This window comes from Colias croceus, chromosome 14 (assembly GCF_905220415.1).
Source record: "Colias croceus chromosome 14, ilColCroc2.1".
Taxonomy (NCBI): Eukaryota; Metazoa; Arthropoda; class Insecta; order Lepidoptera; family Pieridae; genus Colias; species Colias croceus.
The window spans coordinates 5718187-5744479 of record NC_059550.1 but is presented as its reverse complement, the minus strand read 5'-3'; the positions used below and the strand labels follow the sequence as shown (position 1 = coordinate 5744479).

The following is a 26293-nucleotide window of genomic DNA, read 5'->3' as shown; positions in this document are numbered from 1 at the left end:
ATAAAGGTGCGTACACACCTTCCCGCTGCCGTGCGTATCTGCAGCGGAGTCCAGCGTGCACGCCCGCACCTTCGGTCGGAAGGCGCCCCCGGGCGGCTCGAGTGCGGAGGGAACGTCCAAGGGGCCGCCACCGGTCGGGGCCTTACCAGTAGCGGGCCCAATAAGGACGTTTTTTGGACACGCGTTTAATGGGCACGGGCATCCTCGATACTCTGTGAAGAGAAGTAGGAGTAACATAAATGACGCGTATTATTAAAAATTAGTTATTAGGTGCTATCTACTACTATAGTCTATAACCAAATAATTGGACGAAAATACATTTGTATTATCACTATTATGTTTATGATTTTCTTGTTAAAATCTTTCCAGGAGAATACAAATTAAAATAGACACGGTATACCCCGTATACGTTAGTTCGTTTCTTGTTAAGTAACTGACTCAGAAATAGATAATAAAGGTAATATATAATTTTCATAGAGCGAATACTGAAATAACAGGATCTCGACATTCTGGGAAATTTTAGGAGGGTAATATATTATTACACCACGTGTTAGATCTTACATATATTTTGCGTTACACGTGTAACTGTTTGCTGTTTAGTATTCATTATGAAAATTAGCATAAATTTTGAATTAATTATATCAAACTACTATTGTTACTTACCGACATATGGTATTCTTTGTGGTGAATGTTGGTAGCACGGTGGGGTCCCGTAGTACTGTGGCGGCGGGTACGGCTCGTTGCCGACGCCGACCATCTGAAATAATTGCTAATTCTAAAAAAAACACCAGAATATTCGCAAAGCTGTGCTTAATGGCTTACTATAAACTATTATTATATCAATGAAACAACAAGACTATAGTAATTTCTCAGTTAAAACTGTATCGAAATTACAACAATAGATTTGCCCTTTGGGCGAAATAGAAGTTTTGATTAAGAATGCTTCACTGCCCACACCTTTGCGAATTGTGTAGGCGTTAGTTGTATCTTAGTTAATTAAGAAGTTGATGTGAACGAAAATTTATACACATTTATTAGGTATCTTAATAATAAGCATACAAAATACAAAATAATATAATTAATTTTATCAATCTAAAAAAATAGTTTGGCAATAGTAAATTTGCCAAATTAAAATGTGAAGTCGGACTCGCGAATCTAAGGGTTCCGTATAATTTATAAATAAGGATTTTAATGGCCCTTTAATCGCAATGTTATGGAATTAATAATATTTTAAAATAAATCTTTTAATCTTGTGATAGCTATCTTCTATTGTATTTCTATATGAACTTGAATATAAATTTATCAGTATTCGAAAATAGAAATACAAATAGAATAGAATTGCCACTATGTAACTTATAAGTTATAACGTATATCTTACAATCTAGAACATACAATATAGATGTCGCTATTGCAATATCTTAACAAAAACCGTCAATAAAAATTACGTTATGAATTTGATTTATTAGTAGGAATCCTACAAACTGAAGTTTTTTTTTTAACATATAGGTCTTCAATTGATGCCATTAGATTTTAAAGAATAGAGTATACTAGACTGTACCTATAGTATCTACCTACTAACTTATATCGGAAGTAAATCGCATTAGAATTGAATTGAATTGTAGGTAATTGTATTATTCAAATACAATGGGTCTTTAAAGCCATACTATGAATGTTTTATAACTGAAATACATTTATAATAGTTTTACATATTTTATTTAATATAAATGCCTTGTAGTAAGTATAAACAAGTGTTAGTTGCTTAAATGCGAAAATTTTATAAATCAAAGGCACTTATATGTACCTACTTATACAATATGTAATTTAATACTGTGTCAAAAATTTGGGGCACTAAAAATATAAGAACATAGATATTCGTACATATTATGAGACAAACTATATTTATAAAACAAAATTCAGTTTGTTATATTTATATCTAAAAAACATTAAGAAACGAAACATCTGAAAACTAACAAAGTAGGTACAAAGATTGACAAGTCAGTCTCATAAAAATAAACTACGAGTAGAGTTTTGAATAATAACAGAAACCTACCGGTGCATCAGGTTGTGGGGCGGCCATGTGGTAGGGCCCCGGGGGCCTGTAATACCGCCCGTAGCAGAGATCTGTGGGATAGTACGGCCCATACTGTTGCAGTACCTGTTGACAATTGAAATAAATCAAATAAACTCTCGCTAAAAAAGGAAGAGGCGGACAAAATAAATTGTGTCAATACGTGCATTGGACGTGATCCGACTAAATCGGAGTATTAAGAAAACAGTCATGAAGGGACGAAGGAAATCATTCCGTGCGTCTCAAACTTTACAGGCCAGCAAATGACGTAAATTGAGTTACTTCTGTCATTGGGAATTGTCAATAAAATAAATTTGTAGTGTTTGTAGCTATTAGGTTATCTAGAAACAAATGAAACGCTTGAATAAAGAACGTTCAGTTTTTAAAAAGATGTTGCGGAAGGAACGATCATTCCATAATAACAAACTATGATTGCTTATTGTTTTCATATAATTTATGGCATTAGAAAAACTAAACAAAAAATAATACGATACGCACATTTTTAAAGTGTTATTGTTAGTCTTGTGAATGTGTTTTTTTAGATTATGATTAATGATTATTATTATACATAATATAGTATTTATTTACCAACAAGATATCGAAGCATTAGTAAATTTTAAGTTCAACTTATTATGCTCAAAAACGATTATCCATACATCAGATACGCAATTAAAGTGTAACATATTATTATTAACTAGCTTTCCGCCCGCGGCTTCACCCGCTTTGTCTAAAACCTTATTAATTATAGGTATACTAAAACCTCCCTCATGAATCACTCTATCTATTAAAAAACCGCATAAAAATGGGTTGCGTAGTTTTAAAGATATACATAGGGACAGAGAAAGCGACTTTGTTTTATACTATGTAGTGATAGTGATACTTACAGGTGGGTGAGGCGTGTGGTAGTGTGGTGCTGGGTGGTACCTAGTGAGCGCTCGTTCTGCGTCAGCACTGCTTTCTTTAATTAGGGGCCCCGCTGGTTGGTAGTATCCTGGAGACAACATAATAAACAATTAAAAAAATTATAATAATAAAACATGTCTTATATTTTAGTACATATTACGTATTATAAATTTGTATGATCCTTAATAGTAAGAAAATTATTTTTGCTGATTGATGTAACAAAAACGTAGGCGAAGGTTTGGGTTTAATAAAATTATCTGTAAGAAAACTGACGGAAAAATTATAATCCCGAAAGCCTTTTGTAATCGAGTTACGAATGAACGTGTTGATCCGATTCTTCATAGTTTGGTATTCAGATTACCTCTTGATATTTGACAAGAATATGAGACTTATGCCCGTTTTCACCTTTCATTTAAGTGTCACCTAAGTCAATTTAGGGGATACCTAACGTAAAATTTGCTTTCACCGACAGATAAGTGTCACCTAAATCGTTAGGTAAGGTAGTGATTTGAAGGGTCCCTTAAACTAAGGAACCCTTACTTAGGAGACTGTTTAGGGGTTATTGGTGAAATCGGGCATTAGTTCATTTATAAGATAGACTTTTCTGTATAAAGATTTTGTATGTAAATGTATAATATATATTATTAATATTTATTGTATAGAATAATTTATAACTTTACTTAGCGAGTTCTTATTTGCATTAAATTGTTATGATGGATATAAAATACGAGTTTGAAGCAATTAAGAGATTCACTTAGCTGCAATCAGTGCTTACGATCATTAATATTTAACACGCTACACGGCGTTACATTTATATAAAAGCTGACAAATTCTAAAAGCTTCCAGTTATCGCATTCAGTGCGATATCTAGCAAATGGCAATTCAAGCAGAAAACTGTTTAACATTCAATAAAACGCACTTCACCGTCTGACAGAGGTTTTCCGGCTTTAAGGGCTCACTATAACTTTATCTATTCAATAGAGCAATCTAGTGCTTATCTGGTATCCGTTAGCATTAATACATGCTAATTGAGCCGGCGTAGGTACGTCTGCGTCGGAACTCGGTAGCTATCGTACAACAATTAAAAATAAATTACGGTTTCGTTTAACAATGCGATTTCGTTATGAGTTTATTGTGTCTGCAAAATTTAAATATAATAGAAAATTATTGAATAATCGACTTAAGCTAATAGCTACAATAGTTTATATTAGTACTGTATATATACACAATTTTTTTCATGTGAGTCCAATTTAATATATATTTTTTATTATATACGTATTCAGTTGTGAAAACTTGAATAAGTGTAATTTATTATTATATTAATATTGTAATTTATTTAAATATACTAAATAAAAATATAAAGTTTAAGTAGTGCGTACTGCGTAGTACTTACATTTATAATTCCAAATTGGTCTAACTAGAACAACATAAACCCTTCCATGAATCCTAATCAAAAACAAAAGCCAGCTGTACAACAGGTATTGACAGGCAAACAATGTGAATAGTACAATGAGGCCTTCTAATATAACTTTTTCTAAGTATTGTAATTTGTTAATGTTTTCTTTGTGTTTAAATGTTTCGTCAGCTATTTAAGGGTCAGCAACGGATGTGGTCGCCCACCTCCGTTTGATATGGAAGCACATTGAACAACGGCATTCTTTTGCTCTAAATGTTTTATTTACTTTGAAAACAATCTGTTTATCTATAAAATGTACATGACTCTAAATTATAATACTTAAAACAAACTAACTTAATGTGTCGAAAAGTTCCTAGGTTTCAGTAATCGTAAATATTCCTTCAGCGAATAAAAATAACGCCAGCGATTTGGCTAAAATTCGATACACATTTCGCTAATATCATGTAAGCAAGGTTGCAGGATTAAACTATATGATAAGATAAATAAGCTATGATAAATAACAGCTGTTGTATATAATGAGGGTATTATACGTGATTTCTAAAGAAGTAATAATTGATGAATCCGATTGAATAATTTATAACGTGTAATATACTAATAAGATAACAATTTATTTGATCAATACATAACGGAAACTAAATAAAAATAGTAATTTTATGATTATTATTAGTATGTCAAGACCATTGCTAGAGGCTATATTATGAAGCCGATTATATGTAGGTATTTATCCGTCCTAATTTACGTGAATGATGATGCGTGGGATGGAACTATCTCGTATATCAAAACGTTGAATATATTTTTCATCTAACAAATAATTTAATACGACTTTATGAGCCTTTCGTTACACGCAGGTTAATAAATTAAACACAGGAAATTTTGTCAAGGGACTTTTAAATTTGAATAAATAATGTACGAAGTTATTTTCTAGAATTAAATACATTTTTCCAAATTATTATTTTGAATCACATAACCAGTTTGTCAACTTTTTTATCTTTATTACAAAACACAAGGTTTAGGATGTCGTTTGGCGCGATTTAGGCGACCATAAAATGTTTATTCGGATTATATTTCAATTAATTTGTCTTAAACGTTTATATTACGGTACGGATTTATTTGTATCGTTTAATGAATATATTAGCGCAAAACATACACGTGGAATATTGTGAAACATTTTGAAAAGAAATACGGAGATTAGGTGTGATGTAAAGATAAAGGTGAATAATTAAAATAAAAAATCTATGTATTTTTTATTTTATTTTATTTATTTTATTTTTTAGGACATAGATTAGGAATATGTAGGAAAAGTAGTTGAGGTTTTTTTAGTAAAACATGTATAGCCCGACTAATACAAACATATAGTTATATCAAAATTCAAAAGAACAGCACATTTTCGGGATTATTTTTAAAACATTTATGTAATTATTGTTTCACAAAATTATAACATAGTTTAATTTTTACATTCTGTAATCAATTTCGTGTCCAATAAATGCTCTAAATATTTTAGTGTATGCGCTTTCACCGCATTTGCGGTAAATACAATATATTTTGTGGTCATAATCACTTCCGATTTTACGACATTTTCATTCAACCGCTATCACGATTTGATAACTATACACAAGTTTTTGAAGCTATATTTTGAACATAATTTTATGTGGGTCTGTGTGTAATATTTATAAAGTTAAATAATGTAATTAATATTCAAGAGTTATTCAGTCTTATTCCTTAATCAATTGTAGATAAATTTATCATTATAGTCAATTTATAAATAAAAATTCCTAAAAGTTATTAAGTTTCATGTTTAAATATTTAAAACAAACGAGTAATAGGTATATCATTGTGCACTGTATGGCATGGTTGGATGTTATATGCGCAAACAAAAACAAAACACTTGCTAACTCTTTTAAATAAACAACGTTTTAATAAACAAAATAAAATTACTGTTAAATTAGAAACGCAAATGCAATTACAATTTAGAACAACGCCATAACACAAATACTCATACAATGAGTGATGTTAGTTCAAGCTTACGCCGCGTGGCGCTAGTGTGCCGCATTACCGTTATTTCGCATAGAAATCGTGCGAGGGCGGGGAGGCGGCAATAACTTGGAGTACTGCAGCTCATTTAATTTGCCGAATTTCTTCTTGGAAAATATAGTTTGCTCAAAAATGTTTAGATCTGCATTTAGTGTTACGTAAACGGAATTCGAATGCAGCGCTATTACAGCAATAAAAGATAAAGAACATTCTAGAGTTTTTCAATTACAAGCACGATTGAACACCTCTGTTTAGATAAGACTGAGAGACGAGAGTGGTCGGTTCGGATTGTCGTAAGTTGTTGAAAGGACGCAGCTAATTGGCTACACGCGAGTTCTCTCGTTTGATCCGATAAAGGCTCTAATGTACGTATACGTTTTAACAGACATACAATGTGCATTATTAAATGTGTATAAGAGAAGTCTGCGTACCTATTCCCAATTTGCATATAATTAAATTGAAATAAAATAAAATTAATACATTCCTTTATCCGTGGTATAATCAATTATAGAGAGAGACAAACCACCGAGCATTATATCAACTACGAATTAAAATTTTTCATCGGTACTTTCGTTAAAACGTAAGGTGTAATTTTGATGCCACTCTATTAATATAGTAAATTATGGATAGATAACTATTTTAACTTCAATTATATCGGCGTCATACTTTGATGCATTTCAAAAACCAATTTACGAGCGGACTATGGCGGTCACCTGTTCGATCATCAGCTATTTATTAAGATTACAATCACTTCATTAAAATAATGCTGGCTAAAACAAATTAGATTAATAGAAACAGATAAGTATGCATTAAGGCGTCATAGATTGTGGAGACATGACCATAAATAAGCAGGTGCATCCGTAATACTCGAGAGGAGCTTAATGATGTGGACTGTGGAGTGTGGAGTGAAGGAAAGATTGTGAATAACTACTAGTATTTACCGCGTATATTTTGTTGAAGAACATGTGTTATGTAAGAAAATGTAGCCTTAATAACTAACAAATGTAGAGTCAAATAAGTTTGTTGTCTGAAATAGATTTATCGTCTAAACTCCGCGTACCAACCACACCTAAACATATCTGCAAATACTTTTTCATTACGTATACATAGCTTCAATCAAAGTTAAGTTCGGGATCCGTTCTTACATTTTATGGAGTGGAGCTGCGAATTCTCTGTTGAGGTTGAATATATAGGCAGTTGCCAATTAACATCTTATTTATGAACAATGAATGTTTGACATGAATGAAGTAGCAATTGAAGTGGGTAATTGTGGCGAATTATATTTTATTAAATAACCATTTTATTCCATTTTATAAAAACATTATTAAATAACCTGGAGAAGCTTTCCTCTCACAATTTATAGCGACACTTAAACAAGTTTTTTAAGGATTAATTTACGGTTAATGAACATTTAACGTTCCCAGAATGCACCGTGTAACTTATCGAGCATTAAAATGACTGCTACTGGCGATAAATCACCTTCTTAAAGTCGTAAACACGTATAAAACAAATGATCTATTTTCGTATCATTCGCATTTTATATAGTAGAGTAAATGAAATCACAATTTGCTTCACAAAACTCGACCTAAAATACACGAGTAGTTTGCCTTGGTCCTTTATTCGTCGCAGCTGCTCTAAGGGGGTTATTTTCGAAGCGACTTTTTTGCATTTATTTATTTATTTACCGGTTTCATTGTGTTGTCGGAGTATCTTCTGAGAAGTATTTGGTTACATGTTATTGTAAGATCAAATACGGAGTACAAGTTGTAAGGCGCATTCGTAAGTAATAAATAGAGTGCGTATATCGAGCAACGTGATAACAAAGTTATAAAACGTACTTTAAAATGCATTAATTTTGGTCTAGCAGTTATTAACTCACAATAAAAAAACTTTAAGTACCTAATGGGGGAAAACTGCATGCATTATTTTTATCGAAACTGCAATATTTTCTGTTACAAATAATCAAATTATACATTATGAAAATGAAGTACACAATTGCAGTTGTTTATAACAGTTATTTTTTATATCAATTAATAAAATGGTAAGTTTTAAAGCAATTATGTTAGCAATAAATACGTTCGTGTTTAGAAGCCGTAGAAAGTAACAACTACCTATAGCTTGTCGTCGTAAATACAACATTCTTTCGATGACGTTTTCTTTACCAAGATATCATATTATTTTTGCATATTTCTAATAAACAAGAATGTTTTCGATTTTATCTTTGGAGATTTCATCTTTTACGTAAGTATGTTTTTTGTGTAAATTTATAATAGCTAAGGTCATAACATAATAGAATAATATTGTAAAAATATACTCCTATCTGATTCTGAGATGCACTCGGCATAAATTTTAATAGTTTACAAAGAAAATATGCTTTATGAAAAATATAAAACGGATATACGCCAATTAGCATTCTCCTGTTCAGTTCACTTCAAGGAAGTTTTAAAGGCTAAAAGATCAAAATGATCGCACCAGATAAACGCTCTTGACATTAAGCTGCTATTTAATATTTTAAAAATATAATTGTGTAACGTTAATCTTTAATTGAGGACCCTCTATATGCAAATGTCATTTAAGTGTTATCATTATCGGGCGTGTCAAAATTATCATATTACCGCGCTAATTGCGTTGTATATATGCGTTAACCGTTGACGCATCGATCGGTTGTTGAGTATGAATAAATCTTAAGATATGCTATTAAAAAGTGTAGCGTTCAAAGCATATAATCTGTGAGCAAACACGGCCGTGTAGATACTGGTTACTAACTGTTCAATTAGCGACACGGAGCGTGCAATTAGGCCCGCCGCACGGAGCCGCAAAAAGCTCGGCGTTTGGTATCGCACTTACGTTAGATAATCTCATACGCCGATTGCGGTCTCGTAGACCCCCACTCGCGCACCTTAATATCTCATTTTATATAATTACGGTGTCAATCTTGTTGATAATTTTGTTTTCGTAATGCGTTTACTACCGAGATTTATCACTTGTTTCTAATAATTATATCGGTATTTATTAAACGATGAAAACTATAAGAAATAAAATGTGATCCGTGTGTACTAAGCTAATATTGTCTGTGAAATCGTATCCAAATGTTTGTCTTAAATATTTTCAGTACACATTGTTTTCGTAGAAACTTAATCTGTTTTTAAGATAGCAATAGAATCGATAACGGTAATGTATTTAGTATGAAGATACGGTAATTTTTACGTCTATTAAAATGTTAACAAAAAGTAAGAATGGCTTTTAGATTTGTAACGGTAGCAATGGTTGCATAATAATGTATGGACCACCAAAGCTGGAACTAATCTTAAACACTTCTAATGAATAGCTAACGTGAAGCTTTCGACTTTTTCCTAAATTGACTATGACTTTCATTTATATTGTTCTTTTTCGTTCATTCAGAAAACTTTTATTTAAAATATTTCATACTTAGTTGAATTTTCTTAGAACGGAGTTATTCATTCAAGAAGATTATAATATAAATAACACTAAATCACAAAAGTCGGCAAGATAATCCTTATCTCGATTCTATTTTCATCCTTTAAATGTGACAAGGAGTTAATACTTTACAAATATGTACTATTCTTCGCTTGACTACTAACCTATTTAATTATTTTTAGTCTTAAATGTGTAACTCATATGTATCCTTTATAGGTAATTAGATTTATGAAAATAGTTGTAACATTATTTAACACTAGCTTCCGCCCGCGACTCCGTCCGCGCGGATGTCGGTCTTCGCGTGGATGGTTTATTTCTCCATTTTGAGAAACTCTGACATTGACATCTTATAAAATATATCTAATATCTATTGGATCCAAATACGGCTAGACCTATAATAATACGCAACTTGTGTTCGCGGTTCTACTGAACAACGTCTATGGATAAAACTGAAAAATTAAGATTTTTTTTTCTACGCATTTTTCCAGGATAAAAAGTATCCTATTTTACGCCCAGGATAATAAGGTACCTATAATTATACCAAGTTTCATCGAAATCGAACCGTTACTTTTCACGTGATGCCTTCACATACAGACAGACAGACAGACAGACAGACAGACAGACAGACAAAAATTGTTTTAATCACATATTTGGGTTTGGTATCGATCCAGTAACACCCCCTGGTATTTATTTTTTCAATATTTTCAATGTACAGAATTGACCCTTCTACAGATTTATTATATGTATAGATAATATTGATTAATTTACAACCTTGTTTTTTAAAACCGTATATACTATTTTATCGTCGTTTTATAGGTATGAATATTCCTATAGGTGGTACATGTCTTTTAATCAAAATTTCATAATAATTTATATGTTAATTATTCATGGTTGTTGTAAAGATAAGAAGGATATCTTTGATAGGTTTTAAGTTCATATAATTTCATTTTTTTGCGAAAACTATTTATGTAGCACGTATTAGTACCTCAAATAGAAGACACTTATAACTATAATTCTAAGTTCTATTCCAATAAGTCACTTATCATTTGTTTTTCATCAAAAAAATTACTGCTCTATCAAATATGTACCATTATATGTTGTAAGTTTAAAAACAGCCTTCCTTATCATTCTTCACAACTACGCGTGAAAAGCTATACTTAATAGTAAAAAATACTGATCGGAATTCGGAATTTATGATTGAATTAATGTGAGTTTAGAACCGTGCAGAGTTCCTTCACACTACTATTGTTTGGCCGTGAAACAATTGTTATCGCAAATTGCGATCGCGCAGCCCGCGACGAATACTGAAGCGGAAGAAATTCACTTATGCATTATATTTTTCACTTATTTATAATGTTTTGCGATAACCATATTATTAATAGATCTTTTTTTATTTTTACTCGATTATTACTTTTCTATTTTAGACCAGATAAGGTAAGACCTTGGTGAATTTCGCTACGTGTTACAAATATTTTGTAGACTTTTTTGGAGGAACAGTGATGAGTTATTACAGCAATTAATAAGGTTTATCTGTAGAGATAAAAGATGATACTGGGAATGATTAGTTCAGATTATTAATTTTCTTCTGTTTGATTTTATGAGAGTTTCTTCTAATATCATCAACAAATATTTCATAAGGAATAAAGTATACTTTAAAAGAGTTAACTTAATTGCTTTGATACAAATAAATGTATGGAATTCATTTTTTATACCTATATCATATCTTGGATAATTCGATAGCTATGTCACTTATGTCGCTTACATTGAATTTTGTTTAATGAAACAGTAACTAAAGCAATGTTGCGTCAAATGTTATTAAATTGAACAGCCAATTCGCTATATCGCTAGCCTATGTATCTATCCGAGTATTTATACAGTCTCATTTACATAACTAGCTTGGGTTCGAGTGCGATTGATTTTGTACTGGACTCACTGGGTTATATAGAAAATTAATTAATAGTTTTTGTGTTAACCACACGCAAAGGGCGGTAAAGAAACATTGTTATCGATTTATATCAATACCAATTTATGTATAAAATGTACAATTAGTATCTATAATCATCTTAAAATAGCATTGCGTTTTGAACAACAACTTCTAGAGATGGATATCTAGAAGTTATAACTTGCTTTTTCCTAATAAACGTTTAGAAATGGCGAATAGTTTAAAATAAAATACTAATAATTTATATGATAAATTTTCCATTCCTAGAAACAGGATAAAAACAACATTGTTACCTAATTAGTGTTATTCAAAATTTTACATAGACTTTTATATCTAGCTTTTGTTTTTTTATGTTTATCTTTAAATACTTCGGGAGTTTCATAAATTTAGTATACATTTTTTCTATTCTTTATAAATTTATATTTATTAAGTAAGCATTTGAATGCCATAAAACCAAAAATATCAATTTAACAGTTTCTTAATATTTACAATTTATACAGTCTTCCATAGACAAGCTTACTTAAACATATATTATATTATACCTATTTATACATAAGGATTATGTATTGGAAAATTATTTATGAGAAGAAAATATAATTTGTAAACGATTAGATACTATACGGATGACTTCATATTAACGTATTGTATATAATAAACTATATAAGTAATTAAACGTACATGTATTTATAGATTAATATCACATATTATAGATTAATTTTTTTATAGGAATTAATCCCTAATAATCCCTACTAATATTATAAATGCGAAAGTAACTCTATCTTTCTGTCTGTTACGCTTTCCCGCTTAAACCTCTCAACCGATTTTGATGAAATTTGGCACAGACAATCTTTAGACCCTGAGAAAGAACATTAGGCTCCCTTTTATTGCAAAATATGTACCACGGGCGAAGCCGGGGCAGACCGCTAGTAATATGATATTTTTATGAGTCAATGATGATGTATTCTTACAGCCTGTTAGCGATATTTGTTGATTAGTTTATAATCATAGGTTTTTAATATCTGCATAATTTCAAATATAAAAAAAAATATCAAATACATAAAATCCAACAATTATTATTTACCTTAGTCTTGGCGTATTTTATGTGGTAATAGCCATTGTCCTATAAATATAATAAATTTCGCAAAGAATAAGCAAGCCAAAACGGGAAATGAGTATTTTTATAAAAACCATTGGATTCTCTATATGGAATTGAGCAATGAAGCGTCATATTTTTTGCTACGAGCTACAAAACCTTAATTGATGTTTTATTCAATTCAAAGTCAAATAATTGAAAACGATATTAATAAGTGACTAAAAGAGATATGTTCAGAAAAAATCTATATTTCTCGAAGCCTGATATCCTTTGTATAATATAAAGCGTGAGATCATGGTGAAATCTGCTGTTGGATGTACGTAAAAACATTCAGTCAACGACCGCAGCTATGACGTAATATATAATGTCTCCATGAGATTGGGCGAGTTACTGTAAATTTTTGGCGTTTTATTGAATACTAGCTTACCGCCCGCGGCTTCGCTTGCTTGCACTTAATCCTAATAAATTATATACTTAAACGTTCCTCTTAAATCAGTCTATCTATTAAAAAAAACCGCGTCAAAATCCGTTGCGTAGTTTTAAATATTTAAGCATACAAAGGGACATAGGGAAATAGGGGCATCGAAAGCGACTTTGTTTTATACTAGGTATGTAGTGATTTGCTTAGTGATCTGAAAGCTTAGCAACAGCTCTGAATTAAATACATTAAAAATCTAAAATAATAATAATTAGACTACTTTCTTCAAGTATTCAGATAAGTGGAATCCGCGACGAGGTCAGAACCTCAATCTCTTTTGAGTAGGTATGTCGGTAAAAACAACAGACATTTTAGATCGCCTATTAACCACAAATATAGTTTTGTTAAACAAAAAAAATTACGTTAACATTATGTACTGTATACTGTTAATTAAAATGATATTAAATTGTAAATCGTTAGAATATTCAAGAATTTATACTTGCAAAAAATGAAAATTCTAAAAAAATACGTATGATATGACCTATTGAAAATTAAAACGTGTTTTATACATATAGGTACAGAAACAAGTCTGTTAAAGATTCATTGAATTCAAATTCCACTAAGAAACCGACACAACTTATTGAATAATGTACTTCCCGCCATTTTTTATAAAATCATCGTGTTTATTTTTTGCATTCATACTAGAGTCAAAGAGCGTATTTGTGAGGTCGTCGTCCTCGGATAGACGCGATGGATTCATTATTTTTTTCACTTTTTCGCCGCTCTCGTGCATTACCCCCGTCTTTCAGTTAAGTTCCATAGATAATAAAGGCAACAGATTAAAAATGCTTTCGGAGCACGTGTGGACAGATCTGTGAATAAAAATATTTGGCACTGGGTCAACTTTTCGTTTTTATTACCGACGCAAAATATACTGAAAGGTCGATTAATTACACGCGATGGTACTTCGTGTAATAAATATGTTGTAGAATAGTGGATAAATTATTGCGCTGAACTGTGTTACATTTTTAAAAGATGTTTATCAAAAAGCATGAAACGTAAATCCCCTCATTAGCATATGTTGAATTATTTCTTTGCTACTGTATGTAAGCAATAAATTAGCAAGAAAAAAGCGTTAAAGTGTTTTTAATTAGGGTGAATTTAAATATAGTATTTTTTATAAAAAAAAGAAAAAAAATATTGCTTAAATACAGGGTACAAGTAAATCGCACAAATACCTACAATATATAAACTTTTATAAGAGTCGCCAAATCATTTAAACGATACACAAGCCAATCCATGAAAAGTTCCTAATAGTTTACCTGTACGCCTATTTATAACTTATAAATATAGCATATGTAATTCAAATGTATTTTACATAAAAACTAGTTTTATAAAAAGCTTATAAATGTCGTCATTTGTCTGTCAAACCGTTAATAAATGTCATAATAGCATAGGTGCTAGCTGAACGGCGGCACAAACTTGTAGCAAGCTTGTTTTAGCCGTTCGCTTACGGCGAGAATTCGGACAACTCAACATCGGTCGACGTTTAGTTGATAAATAATTATTTTTTGCTGTTCAGGTGGAAGCTTTTATGGATTATTCAATAAGTTTTGCTGTATTAGCTTGAAATATTGTTAAGTTTTGTACGTATATTGAGCAGAAGACGCAGATTATGGTTTTAATCTAAATCTAAAATCTAAAATGTAGTAGCACAGCTTTCTGATACAAGACCTCTCGGTACCATAACGATTAATAAATAGACAAGAAAAGGACCCGATAAAATTGTTAATTTTCCAAACTTTTAAGCACTTACTGAATATCAGTACAGGAAAAATAGCAATATATAATTTAATCAAATAATCTGCTCTGGAAATTAAACATTTTCCGCCACCGGCAAATATGGGCTTAAAATAAAATAGATGAGCTTATCAAAAACTTGTTTCACTACAAATAAAACGCTTGGCATTGTTGATGCAATTTAAAGCGGAGTGTAGCTAGGTACATAAATAAAGTTAATTGTATCGTCAGCAGCATCGTTCGCACCCCTGTGACCTTGAGCGAGCGAAGGGTTGGCCCCTCCGACCACAGATTACATATAAAGTGAAATACAGAATGGTACAGATTATACTCGAGCCTTAGTTAATATTAGATGTCTTGGAAATTTAGTTATGCAACCTCGTTGTACGTTATTTATTTTCTTTGGACATTATTAATGCAAATTTACCTTTTTTTCAATTCTTAACCGAGAATACTTTTTGATCAGTGATAATTAAATTCGCTTGCATGCATTTCAATAAAGTAAAGAGCTAGCAGAAAGTTTTTATCTCAAGTTTCAGTAGACATTTTCAAGCTCATTTTATGTAACGTACTACGTATTCAAAGTTTTCATAAGCCCGTTAGGATATGACTTTTTTGTTACGTTACAATATTTTGTTAACATTAAAATATTTATTTATTATGATTTATGTAATGATCTGATTGAAGTACAAATGCATATCATAATTCTATAGACCAATTTAAACGCCATTTAAAAATCGAAACGGCGTTGATGAATACCAAAGTATCGGAGGGTGCTTTTAATAAGCCACAAAGGGTGCTCAACGATGACGCAATAAACCAATGGATGATGTCACCATGCACTAACAACGTAAAAACTATAAAAACTATATCTCAGTTATTTTATCAAAAACTTGTTTTATCTATTGTCACTTTATTATTAGCAGTAATTTCTAAATCAAGGCCGATAATAACGATAAGATAAACAAATGTTCAATTTTCTCATAAATTAATCTATCAGATGTTTTATATCTAGTACCTACATAATATAATGAATGTATGTAGATTTTATTCGATAGGGTAGTGTAATTCTCGATTCGTAGTTTTTACCTTTTTGTGTACAAAGTACTGCGAAATTAAAGTGTGAGGTTCAGTTAGTATAAATGAAAGTCGAATAAGATTTAGCTTCAAACGTTAGTGTGGATGAAGGGGAATAGTTCCGAGTCACAGTTTATTCGCTCGCTAGGAAACATCTAGAATATAGTGCCAATACGGTCAAATTTTTCATGGCTGATATTGTGCCATGAATAACGGATTTTTGAAGCTAAAATAGGAAAAGTTTTAAAATATCTCCGTACAGTAAATGTGAGTACGAAGAAAGGCCTTTTATTTTTCGGATAAAATGAATCAGTCGTCACTAAGCAACGTAACTTTAGATTAATAATAATAATTTATCAATAATTGACATTTATACATTGGAATAATTTCTAAGGTAATATGGAGTTTATTTTTATAGACCAAGAAATGTGCAAGACCTCTTCAATTGATTATATAGGTTACGGATCGATATTAAATAAAGAATCACAAAGGAAAACAAGCCTCGAAATTGGTTTATGCTGAAAAAACGTTGAAAACAGGCCAGACTCGTCAACTGGCAGGCGAAATGAGATCTTGAAATGCGGTCGGTGTGTCCTACTTCGGGGGGCATGATTATGCTTATAAGCTTTTTCATAAATAAGGAACTCAATATTTACAATAGCTGTTTCATTTGTTCAAAAAGCCTTGTATTTAAAGCGTCTGCATTTATTGAAACAATATGATTTTTTTTAACTTTATCTACCCGATTCGATTTTAAAAATAGATTTTATAAATACGCGTGGTTGTGATGGTTTTATAGCATTTTTGTAACATGAATCATGTTTAAAATTTCAAGATACTTTCCAGTTTTTAGATTACTCGTTTTTAATTTTTTGAAGAGAATTTTCCCCAACATTTTTTAATGTGTTTACAAAATTTCGTGTATTTTATTCAGTTGAAGTATCAAAACCTGTTAAAAGTAAAAAAAAAATGAAGATATACAACAACTTCGTCTTTGGGGCCCAGATAAAAATCACGATTTTATTCCTAAACAAAACACAGTCCACATTGTATTTTAGATTTATATACTAATACGTTTCCTATGTTTTTTAATTTCATTATAAACTATAATTCATTTAATACCGCGTTATTCAAACTTAGGGGAACTGACCAAGCGTTTCCGATTTATGTTAAACGTTTGAATTCGTATTGCATTCAGCCTTGAAGTTTTTGTCAATCTCACATTTGTTCAAATACGCGTTGCCTTCATCAACTTGTTTAATATTTGCTTACATTGTCATTTTTATTATTTTAACCTAAACTGAGATTTACGTGTTAGTTAGTTGTATTCTGCAATTTATATTATTTAGTTCGCAATTGCACTTTATGTGTGTCTGTTAAAATGTAACGGATTCATACTTTTTACACGCTTTATATTAGCTTCACCTGTATGTTTGTATGTTTGTAACCGACTTCTTTGGGCGTGATTTTGACCCACTTTAAACGGCCAGATTTCGTTCAAACTTTGTAGATTTATTGAGGACCGATGACAATACACTAATTTGATAAAATTTTCTATTTTTTTAGTTCGGTTTTCTATAAAAAGCGTGTTTTTTAGTTTTTTTAAACTATTATTATTCTACAAGGTATTAAACTAATACTTGGTACAAAGTTTTTCAAAAGTACTGTAAGTAAACGTAATTAAAATACCACACGAACTGTACCAAATATAGAGTAAGTATTAAAGAAAAATTAACTCTGTTTCATGACGGTTTAATTATACATTATCTCGTAAGATTGATACGCATTAGGTACAATCATCAAGGCTGCTTTGCGTTCTTTTAATCGCAGTAAAACTTTTATTGCCTTTTATACAAAAAGCAGCTGTAACCTCTAAAAACTTTATGATATTATCATTGATTTCATTCGGAATTATAAACTTTTAAAGAAGTATATAAAATATACTCTTCTAAATTAAAAAGTACATAAATAAAATTAGTTAATTATTTTCTAACTTCAATAAATACACAAAGTCAACTCCGTTTATAGAATATCCAAGAATAGGATAATTTGTGCTTATAATATGTCAAGTTCGTGACTACGCCACAGTTTAAGTCCTATGAACCCACAATTACTTAGCCAAATGTATGTACTGGGTAAATAAAGTGGGTTAATATATCTCCTACGAAGACATAGAGTGCGGTCGAAGATTATTAAGGTTATTAGAAGGTCAGCGATCTCTAGCTGTATCTATGTTAATGGAACAATGGCCATCGAAATCAGATATTTCTATTCCTATATAATTAAATTTCAAAATGTCGCAATTAGAAATTATGTTCTCTTGTTCCTCTATTGTGAAGTAACCAGTTATAATAAAATATGTACTTTAATCTGAGAAGGTATATTTGAGTAAGTTTTTATTTCATGTGTCTTAAATGGTTCGCAAAAGATGAAAAGGAATACAAATTTGTCCTGATAATACAGTTTCATCATTTGTGAGCAAATATTTGTATATTAAGCAGGTATTGCGCAAATAAAGATAATTCATTGCGAACCTTTCGAAATCATTTACATATTCGTATCCGTCGTCTGAATGAAAATTTTATGTTATTCCTTTTTCAGACCTAATAATTTTTAACTGTTAAATGCTTTTTTTACGGAAAAATCATAAGTATAACTGTATAATATACAAGCTTTCCGTGTAAATACTCGTACCTTATTGAGTGTATATCACACATAATTAATTAGTCCCTTACATTCCAATTGATTAATAAATTATTTTATAGCATAAATCACTGACTATGGAAGTTTTTTTTAACTTTTTGCAGTAATTCAATTTTATATAAAGCATTATTTCACAGATTAAAAATCACTTATATCTAACAAACGTCTCGTACCTAACCTTGTAAGGGTAATGGAGCCGATAAATTTTTATGAGATAAACGTAATTACATTTCATTTAGAGTTAATAAAGTAGATACTAAAAGGATATAGCGTTGTACGATATTTCATATAATATTGATGGATAATTTTGTATTTCCAACGAAATTGCGTTCATAATATTATCGGCATCTAGGCTTTACCATACGTGGCGTTTACATAAACATGACAAGTCGAATGGGAGCTTAATAATTTACTGGGCACATATTGCGAGTCTCCTTGAACTAGAATTCCGGACCACAGACTGATAAGCGGTCTAGATACATATTATAGCTTAGTTATTTTATACCGCTATGATATATGGTGACATTTGTTGTGGTTTTATAGCGATTTAATTTGCGTTGAAATTTATTGTGTACAAAAGGTCAATGTTATTAAAATGTTGAAAGGAATATTTAATTGCAATAAAGGTGTGGTGATGATTTAAAAAATTATGTACATAACCTTAAAATAAATATTGCCTTAATTGACAGAATGTATGATTGTTAATACTTAACATATTTTACTTTATTAGTGCCTACTTACTGCGGTCTACTGGCGTATGCGGAAGCCTAGTTATGATGTGCCTATGGAAGCAAGGAAGTTTTAACTATATATTAAACGCTATATTGGACAATGTTAATAAAATGTCATCACGTCCTTGCGTTATTACGTCGACAGCTAGTGAGTATTTTACGTCATGTGCCACCAGGCAACGCTATAAAAAAGTATTATAAATTCAAAACGAGTATCGAAGTGCCAAATCCTTATGGGCCGTGAATTTAAAATCGCCCCTGTGATCTTTGTGTTATTAAATGTTATTTAGTTTTAAGCGTCAACCTTGACTTGTGTAAAGCGAAATATATCAGTTATCATGCATTGGGTGCATGTTTAATTATTTTTGAATTATAGATACCTAATTGTTTTGTTTTTAATTAAAATTGTAGACATTTAATAAGATGAATACTGTTTCTTCAGATTTACTTTACGTAATATTTACTACAAAGGTGTAATCTAATAGGTAGGTACTAATATTATCAAACTGAAGAGTTTGTTTGTTTGTTTGAACGCGGTAATCTCGGGAACTACTGGTCCGATTTGAAAAATTATTTTGGTGTTTATGTAACACCAAAATAATTGTTGCTGGAGGAAGGCTATAATATCATCACGCTACGACCAACGTGAGAGGAGTTACGGGGGTGAAACCGCACGGAGCAGCTAGTATTTAATATAAACAGCCTGTAAACCAATAATGCGTTTTCAAAACATATATTGATATTGTAAACATCGTGATCATTTCCGAAGTCCAGCAAATATTCCGCTATTATCAGTATTATCGCGGTAAACTTTCACAATAATAATTAACATAGCAGTGATATGAGTTAATTGTTACGTTGAATTTGGTTTTTCGTATCGTAAACGCTTATCAGTGCAAAAAATGTGTTTTGACTAACATTAAGTTGATATATTTATTTATTACTTTTACAATGTCATTCACTATTTGACTATTTCTTAGTTTAAAATAATTGTAAGTTTAATAATTATACATGAATATTAACATGAAAACAGTAAAGAACTTAACTAGGTATAACAAAACTAAAATGTAGGTAAGATATTTTAGTTTTGTTATAATTAACGCACAAAAACTTATGTATAAAATAAAATCCCACATTCAAAAATAATGTGGCGCCAATTTTTTTTCGAAATTCAAAAAAGGAACACTGCTCTATCTTCACAAAAAAAAACTGCAAGGAGGTTTTATAAGTCATCATGATTAACCTCAGCCAGTCCGATAAGCTAACAATAAACCGGCAATGTTACATTACCACGCGGTTAACTCTGTTAGCAGATTCAAGATTGTAAACGCCTTTGATTTATATGTATGTACATTAAGATAATGCGGTGTGTGTTGATGTTCATTTCTTATTGAGATATTGATTTTAAATAATAATTTGACCTGAATATTATTGTCATTTTAATGATAACTAAATGATAAGTGATAACTGTTATATTTATACAAATTTTTGAATTTTTGTTAATTTAGGTATTTTGTATAATTTTTTTCAATTAATTTATCTTTTTCAACTAAATACTGATTGTTTTGTTTTTAAAGAGATCAGATTAAATATACAATAATGTAATAAGTTTTTTCATTAATATTTTCCATTATCAATTCGATTTTTACTCATTAAAAAAAGAACCGCTTATTTAACACAGAAAGGATCAGAACTAAAATAAATTTTAGTGAAAATTATTCAAAACATAATATGTTATCGGCAATCGAAAAGCTTCAAAGATGACTAAGAAACAATATAAGTGGCTAATAATAGATTCAGTCATACCAAAATATCGCGTCCTTAGAGCAACGTCGTAACAATTGTTATTAATTCGTGTAAACATTTCATAAGTACATTTGGTTAAGCTGTAAAACGTTTAACCAATGTTTATTAGCCCAAACAATAGAACAGTTGTTATTCTATGTACCTACTATTTTTATAACATTCTTCTATGTTAGATGTTTGTGGAAAAATAAGCGGGAATCAAATTACAAATAATTGTACCACAATAACGTGTAGATTGTAGGTTATAATAATAAATCTACAGACTACATATAGTATACCGCATCTTATTGTCTTTATTTATACATAATATAATTAATCATGAATATATATAATCTATTTGCAAATTTCAGACTGATGAAATTCAATGTAATAATTTGTGCATAACTAGGCCATGTTTTTATTTCTTTTAATATTATAGTTTGTAAAATTTGTAATGGTACATAAAACTGTTAAATAAATAAATAAATATTTTTGTACACAATAGCATAAAAGTCACAATAGAGTTTATGAAAACTAGATTTCTAATTATATAAGTACAAAAGTATGTCGTTATATTGCATAGAAATTGACAGTAAGTTTATGATTTCATAATTAATAAATAATGTTGAAATTTAATAAATGGTACGACAATCAAATCAAATATCAATAAATCGCCTTGAATTTAGACATGATTTATTGCATATATTTACTTAGCATAGTTTTCATTATTTATTGGGGTCAATCTCTTTAGTATTTAAAACAAATACCAATTCCAATATTTATAAGTCCAATAGTCAAATAATGCCGAAAACGTCTCAAGGCCACGTCGATTTAAATAAAATATAAATCGTTATTTGAAGTCACAAAAACACGTGCTTAAATAAAAACCAAAATAAATCCGGATGTATAAACTATAAACGTGGTCACAGTTCACAAGTAATGTATCGACTTACTTGCGTAGAGCTTTTTCCAAAACATCACTAGCCCCTGTGTGGCGGGCGCTAATGACAGGAGTTGTCGCTCGTCCCACGAGCGCCTGGACAATAATTCGGAGGAAGAGTAACAAAATGGTTATCACCACATACTGCGCATATCACGATACGTCAGAGATACATACACTCGAGGTCGGAACTGCCTTTCGCGAGGTCTCAACACCGACCTTCGCAAAAATTAGCGCGATTTACATAACGCACTGTATTTACATTATCTTTGAACGCTTGGATATTGATAATGTGCTTTAAGATAACAAACCGTGAGATCACAGCGCACACAAAAATAAGGAAACGAATAAATTATGACAATGTAATTCTGACCTTGCGAATTCGTATCTATAGTCTATACGTATACATCGACGACGACTGCGGCACTAGCCGAAATACGTTAATTGCAAATTCAGAATTCAAACGGACTTTTAAATGTATATATTCAAATTAATGACGAAACAGTCAATTCGGGTCAAGAATGCTTATAAAGACAAAAGTAAATTAGTTAAATAGGGTTGGCTTTGGCTAAAACGAAGCGAAAACGTTAAACATTATGACAGCTCGATTTGGTGTCACCCATTGTTTGACCTGAATATAATCGTAATAAATAATAAATCTTTTTCAAGTGGCCTAAATTCAATGAACTACTTTTATAGTAGGTATGAATAATTCATATAGATAAGATACAAAACAAATAGGTATATCTGCGTAAAATATGGACGGCTGTTACATGCGAATACAGTGCGCTTTCTTAACCTATCCATTTGCCGTAAGTTCTAGTAGGGAGATGAAATATTTTCTTTCCCGACATTCATAGATGAAAAATATATGTTTTCTATTTCATAACTGAACTATCGAATACTTTATTGCTTCACAGTAAAAGCATTTCGTTCACAAAAATGAAAACTTCGTTCAGAGCAATTTTCGACTTCTATTCACAAACTCCCACGTGGTCCGTTTTGATTAACCTATCGGTCGCTTTTATTCCCTGACGCAAATCACACCTACGTTTAAACCCCTACCCAGAAATAAAAACGACATACGATTATGCGCTTGAAGAAAAAACAACACATTAGTCATTCAGACTAATAGGAAAACAGGTGGGTACAGGTAATTAGTGAAAATGGAGTTGTCAGTGCCTATAATTATACTAACAATCCAATTGTGTGAGAAAATAGCTAGAAATTTAAAATTAGGAATGTGTATACGGGTTGCATTTGATGAACGATAAAATCGATAAAATTGATTAATATTAGATAATAATACATTCGGAAATACATCCAATGCGTTAAAATTTTAAAATATTTTTGTAAATATATTTTTTTATCACTTACAATAGAAAAACATACAGGATATCAGTATGAAGCATCTTAAATAAACTTCATGGCTAAACAAATATTATGTAAGGACGCAAAAACATTTAAAATTTCAATATTTCTTCTTGTTAGAATTATCATCATTTAATGCGATAATTGTTAAAATTATTTATAAGCAGGAAGTATCAGTTTATGAGTTTTAAGCACTATTGAAAGGCCAAAAAATATATTTATCTATGTTGGCCTACAGATTGTGCCAGGCGAGGTGATAGCAATGAGATTAAATGTGTAAACAAACGCAAAAACTTTTATTATCTACTCAAGTTGCTTAATTAAAAAAAAATATTAAAGAGACCTTCATAAAAACAAACATTGATATGTAAACTGATATTTCTTGCAGTAAAAATGTTCAAGTTTTATTATAAATTGAAGGAAAAAGGCTAAAGGCGTCTATTTAATAAAAATATTCGCGACGCATAAGATTTATTGTTTATAGAGCCGCGGTTTATAGAAACGGAAGTAGAGAAATAATATTGTTTAAAATACGTTTTATTTATTCAGCAGATGTCTTTAAAATTATATTTATCAACATGATTTAATTAATGCGGACAGGAATCCGATTTAATATTGTTACCTTGATCACACTCAACAACTATAATACTTACACCTACAATTTATTCAAATGTTATTGAGATGTTTTACATAAAAATACGAGTAATTAAAGTGATCTAAAGTGTTGATGTTTTAAGAACAAATTACACGAATTCCCACTAAACATGGGAGTAAAATGAAGCTTTTAAAAGCTTTAGCGTACATTTCCGAGCTCTTTGCAGGCTCTCGTAAAATCGAAAACCGAATCGAGTGACGAAATTTAATTGGCGTCAAGAGTTGAAGCCGAGCAATTAGTTAACGGGGATTATTGGGCCAACGTTAATGACATTATTAATACAAAGCCGACTCAATCTGGAATGAGATGTAACGCGATATGTTTTGGGGTAACGCGAGCTTTAATCGCAATAGTAGCTTGTTTACACTATTCGATCACGATATATTTACGTCATACGCAAAATTCTTTGTGTTCAAGCTTTACTGCTAACAACAGACGTAAAATTAATACTATCGTACATATTTCAAATGATAACTAGGTATCAATTCATCTTACCACATGTTTTTGCATAAATGATACGCTACATGCATTTTTTTGCAATTCAAATGAAACGGTACAAGTCAAACAGTATATGAGAGTCAGAGAGTATACTATACATATAACGTAATATGTGCTGCGAATAATTTTTTCGCTCTTTACAAATTCAAGCATCTGTTGAAGATGCTCTTTAAATTTTGTCATAATTTATATAGTATCATAATGAATAACAAACAAAGCACCGCTAACTGACGTAAGTATTACAAAAAAGATCTTCCTCAATGCATTATTCAGTAAGCAATGTTCCCACACTTTAAAGCGTACGCTCTGAATAAGTAACTATAAGGGTGAAATGTTTATAGGACGCTTTTTGAATTCACGTAATAATATGGGAGCGATGCGGGCGGGCGACCCTGCGACCTACTGCCCACTTCATTACTGCTGGATTCAATTGGACAAAGGAACGACTAATATAATTACGTTAGTCGTTCAGCGTCTATGAACATGTTTCGTCTAACGAGGAACGCTCATAATTTCATATTTGTCCCAGTTTCTGTGAAGCACTGGTTGATTTTTCAAATGTTTTGAACACTCGTCGTGAGTGGAATGACTAATGTATCTACATTCAATAATGTTATTAATGTATTAGTTTAATTGTCATTCCTGTATGGTGCAATTATTTTGATATGGATTTACTTGACCTATTTCCTTCAGTTCAGTTCTTTTGTTCGTGACTATGAAGAGATAAACAACGGTCTACTTAAAAATATATATTACAGTAATCTTTTGATATTATCCTCTTAAAACTATACACAAACACAACCTGTACTCCGTTGTTGATATCAGATACTATTGTTCCACGTAATAACTCGATACATGACATACAGGCGTAATTGGTGCATATTGACTCACCGTAAGGGACAGGAGGCATGGGTTGGCATAAAGTGCACGTTGCGGTCGGCTTACCTGGAACAAACATGTACTTGGTTACTCTAAAATCCCGTTACAACCATTAAGATATAACTGTTCTAGTATAAGTAGATAACATTTTATTATCCTGCACGCTAATGTAAGCGCTTTTATCGCTATTTAAAACACTCGATTTTATGCGCATTCACAATTCGTATTTTATCAATTACGTGCGTCTCATTGGGTGATAGTCGTAAAATGAACCGTGAGACATCGTGCGTTGTTCAATATCCTATTTCATATTGTATGATAATATATTATCATTAAGAAATATTCGCGATTATTATATTTTAAGCTGACAACCTTTGTAACGGATACAGGTTGTTTTGTATCCTTTAATTATATATATTTTATGGAGACGCAATCACATAAGAACGCAGTAACACCTGAAGCATTGCAGCCTGCAGGTGCTTTGCTAGCCTTAAGGGGAAATAAACTCGTCTTTTTAACAATCGAAAACAGAATGTAGTATTCA

The 26293-nt window shown here is 31.0% G+C and overlaps 1 protein-coding gene across 3 annotated transcripts in view; it reads right to left on the bottom strand.

Annotated features, from left to right (window-relative positions):
- LOC123697363 overlaps nt 1-26293 on the bottom strand; it is a 168198-nt gene that overhangs the window by 6911 nt on the left and 134994 nt on the right. For 2 of the 3 annotated variants that reach the window (XM_045643854.1, XM_045643855.1), the window contains exons 5-9: nt 25762-25815; nt 2953-3059; nt 2051-2155; nt 664-757; nt 19-212 (exon numbers count right to left, since the gene is read on the bottom strand). In XM_045643854.1, the coding sequence (XP_045499810.1) occupies nt 19-212; nt 664-757; nt 2051-2155; nt 2953-3059; nt 25762-25815 (554 nt within the window). The remainder of the gene's footprint in view (nt 1-18; nt 213-663; nt 758-2050; nt 2156-2952; nt 3060-25761; nt 25816-26293) is intronic. The other variant, XM_045643856.1, reaches the window with a different exon arrangement.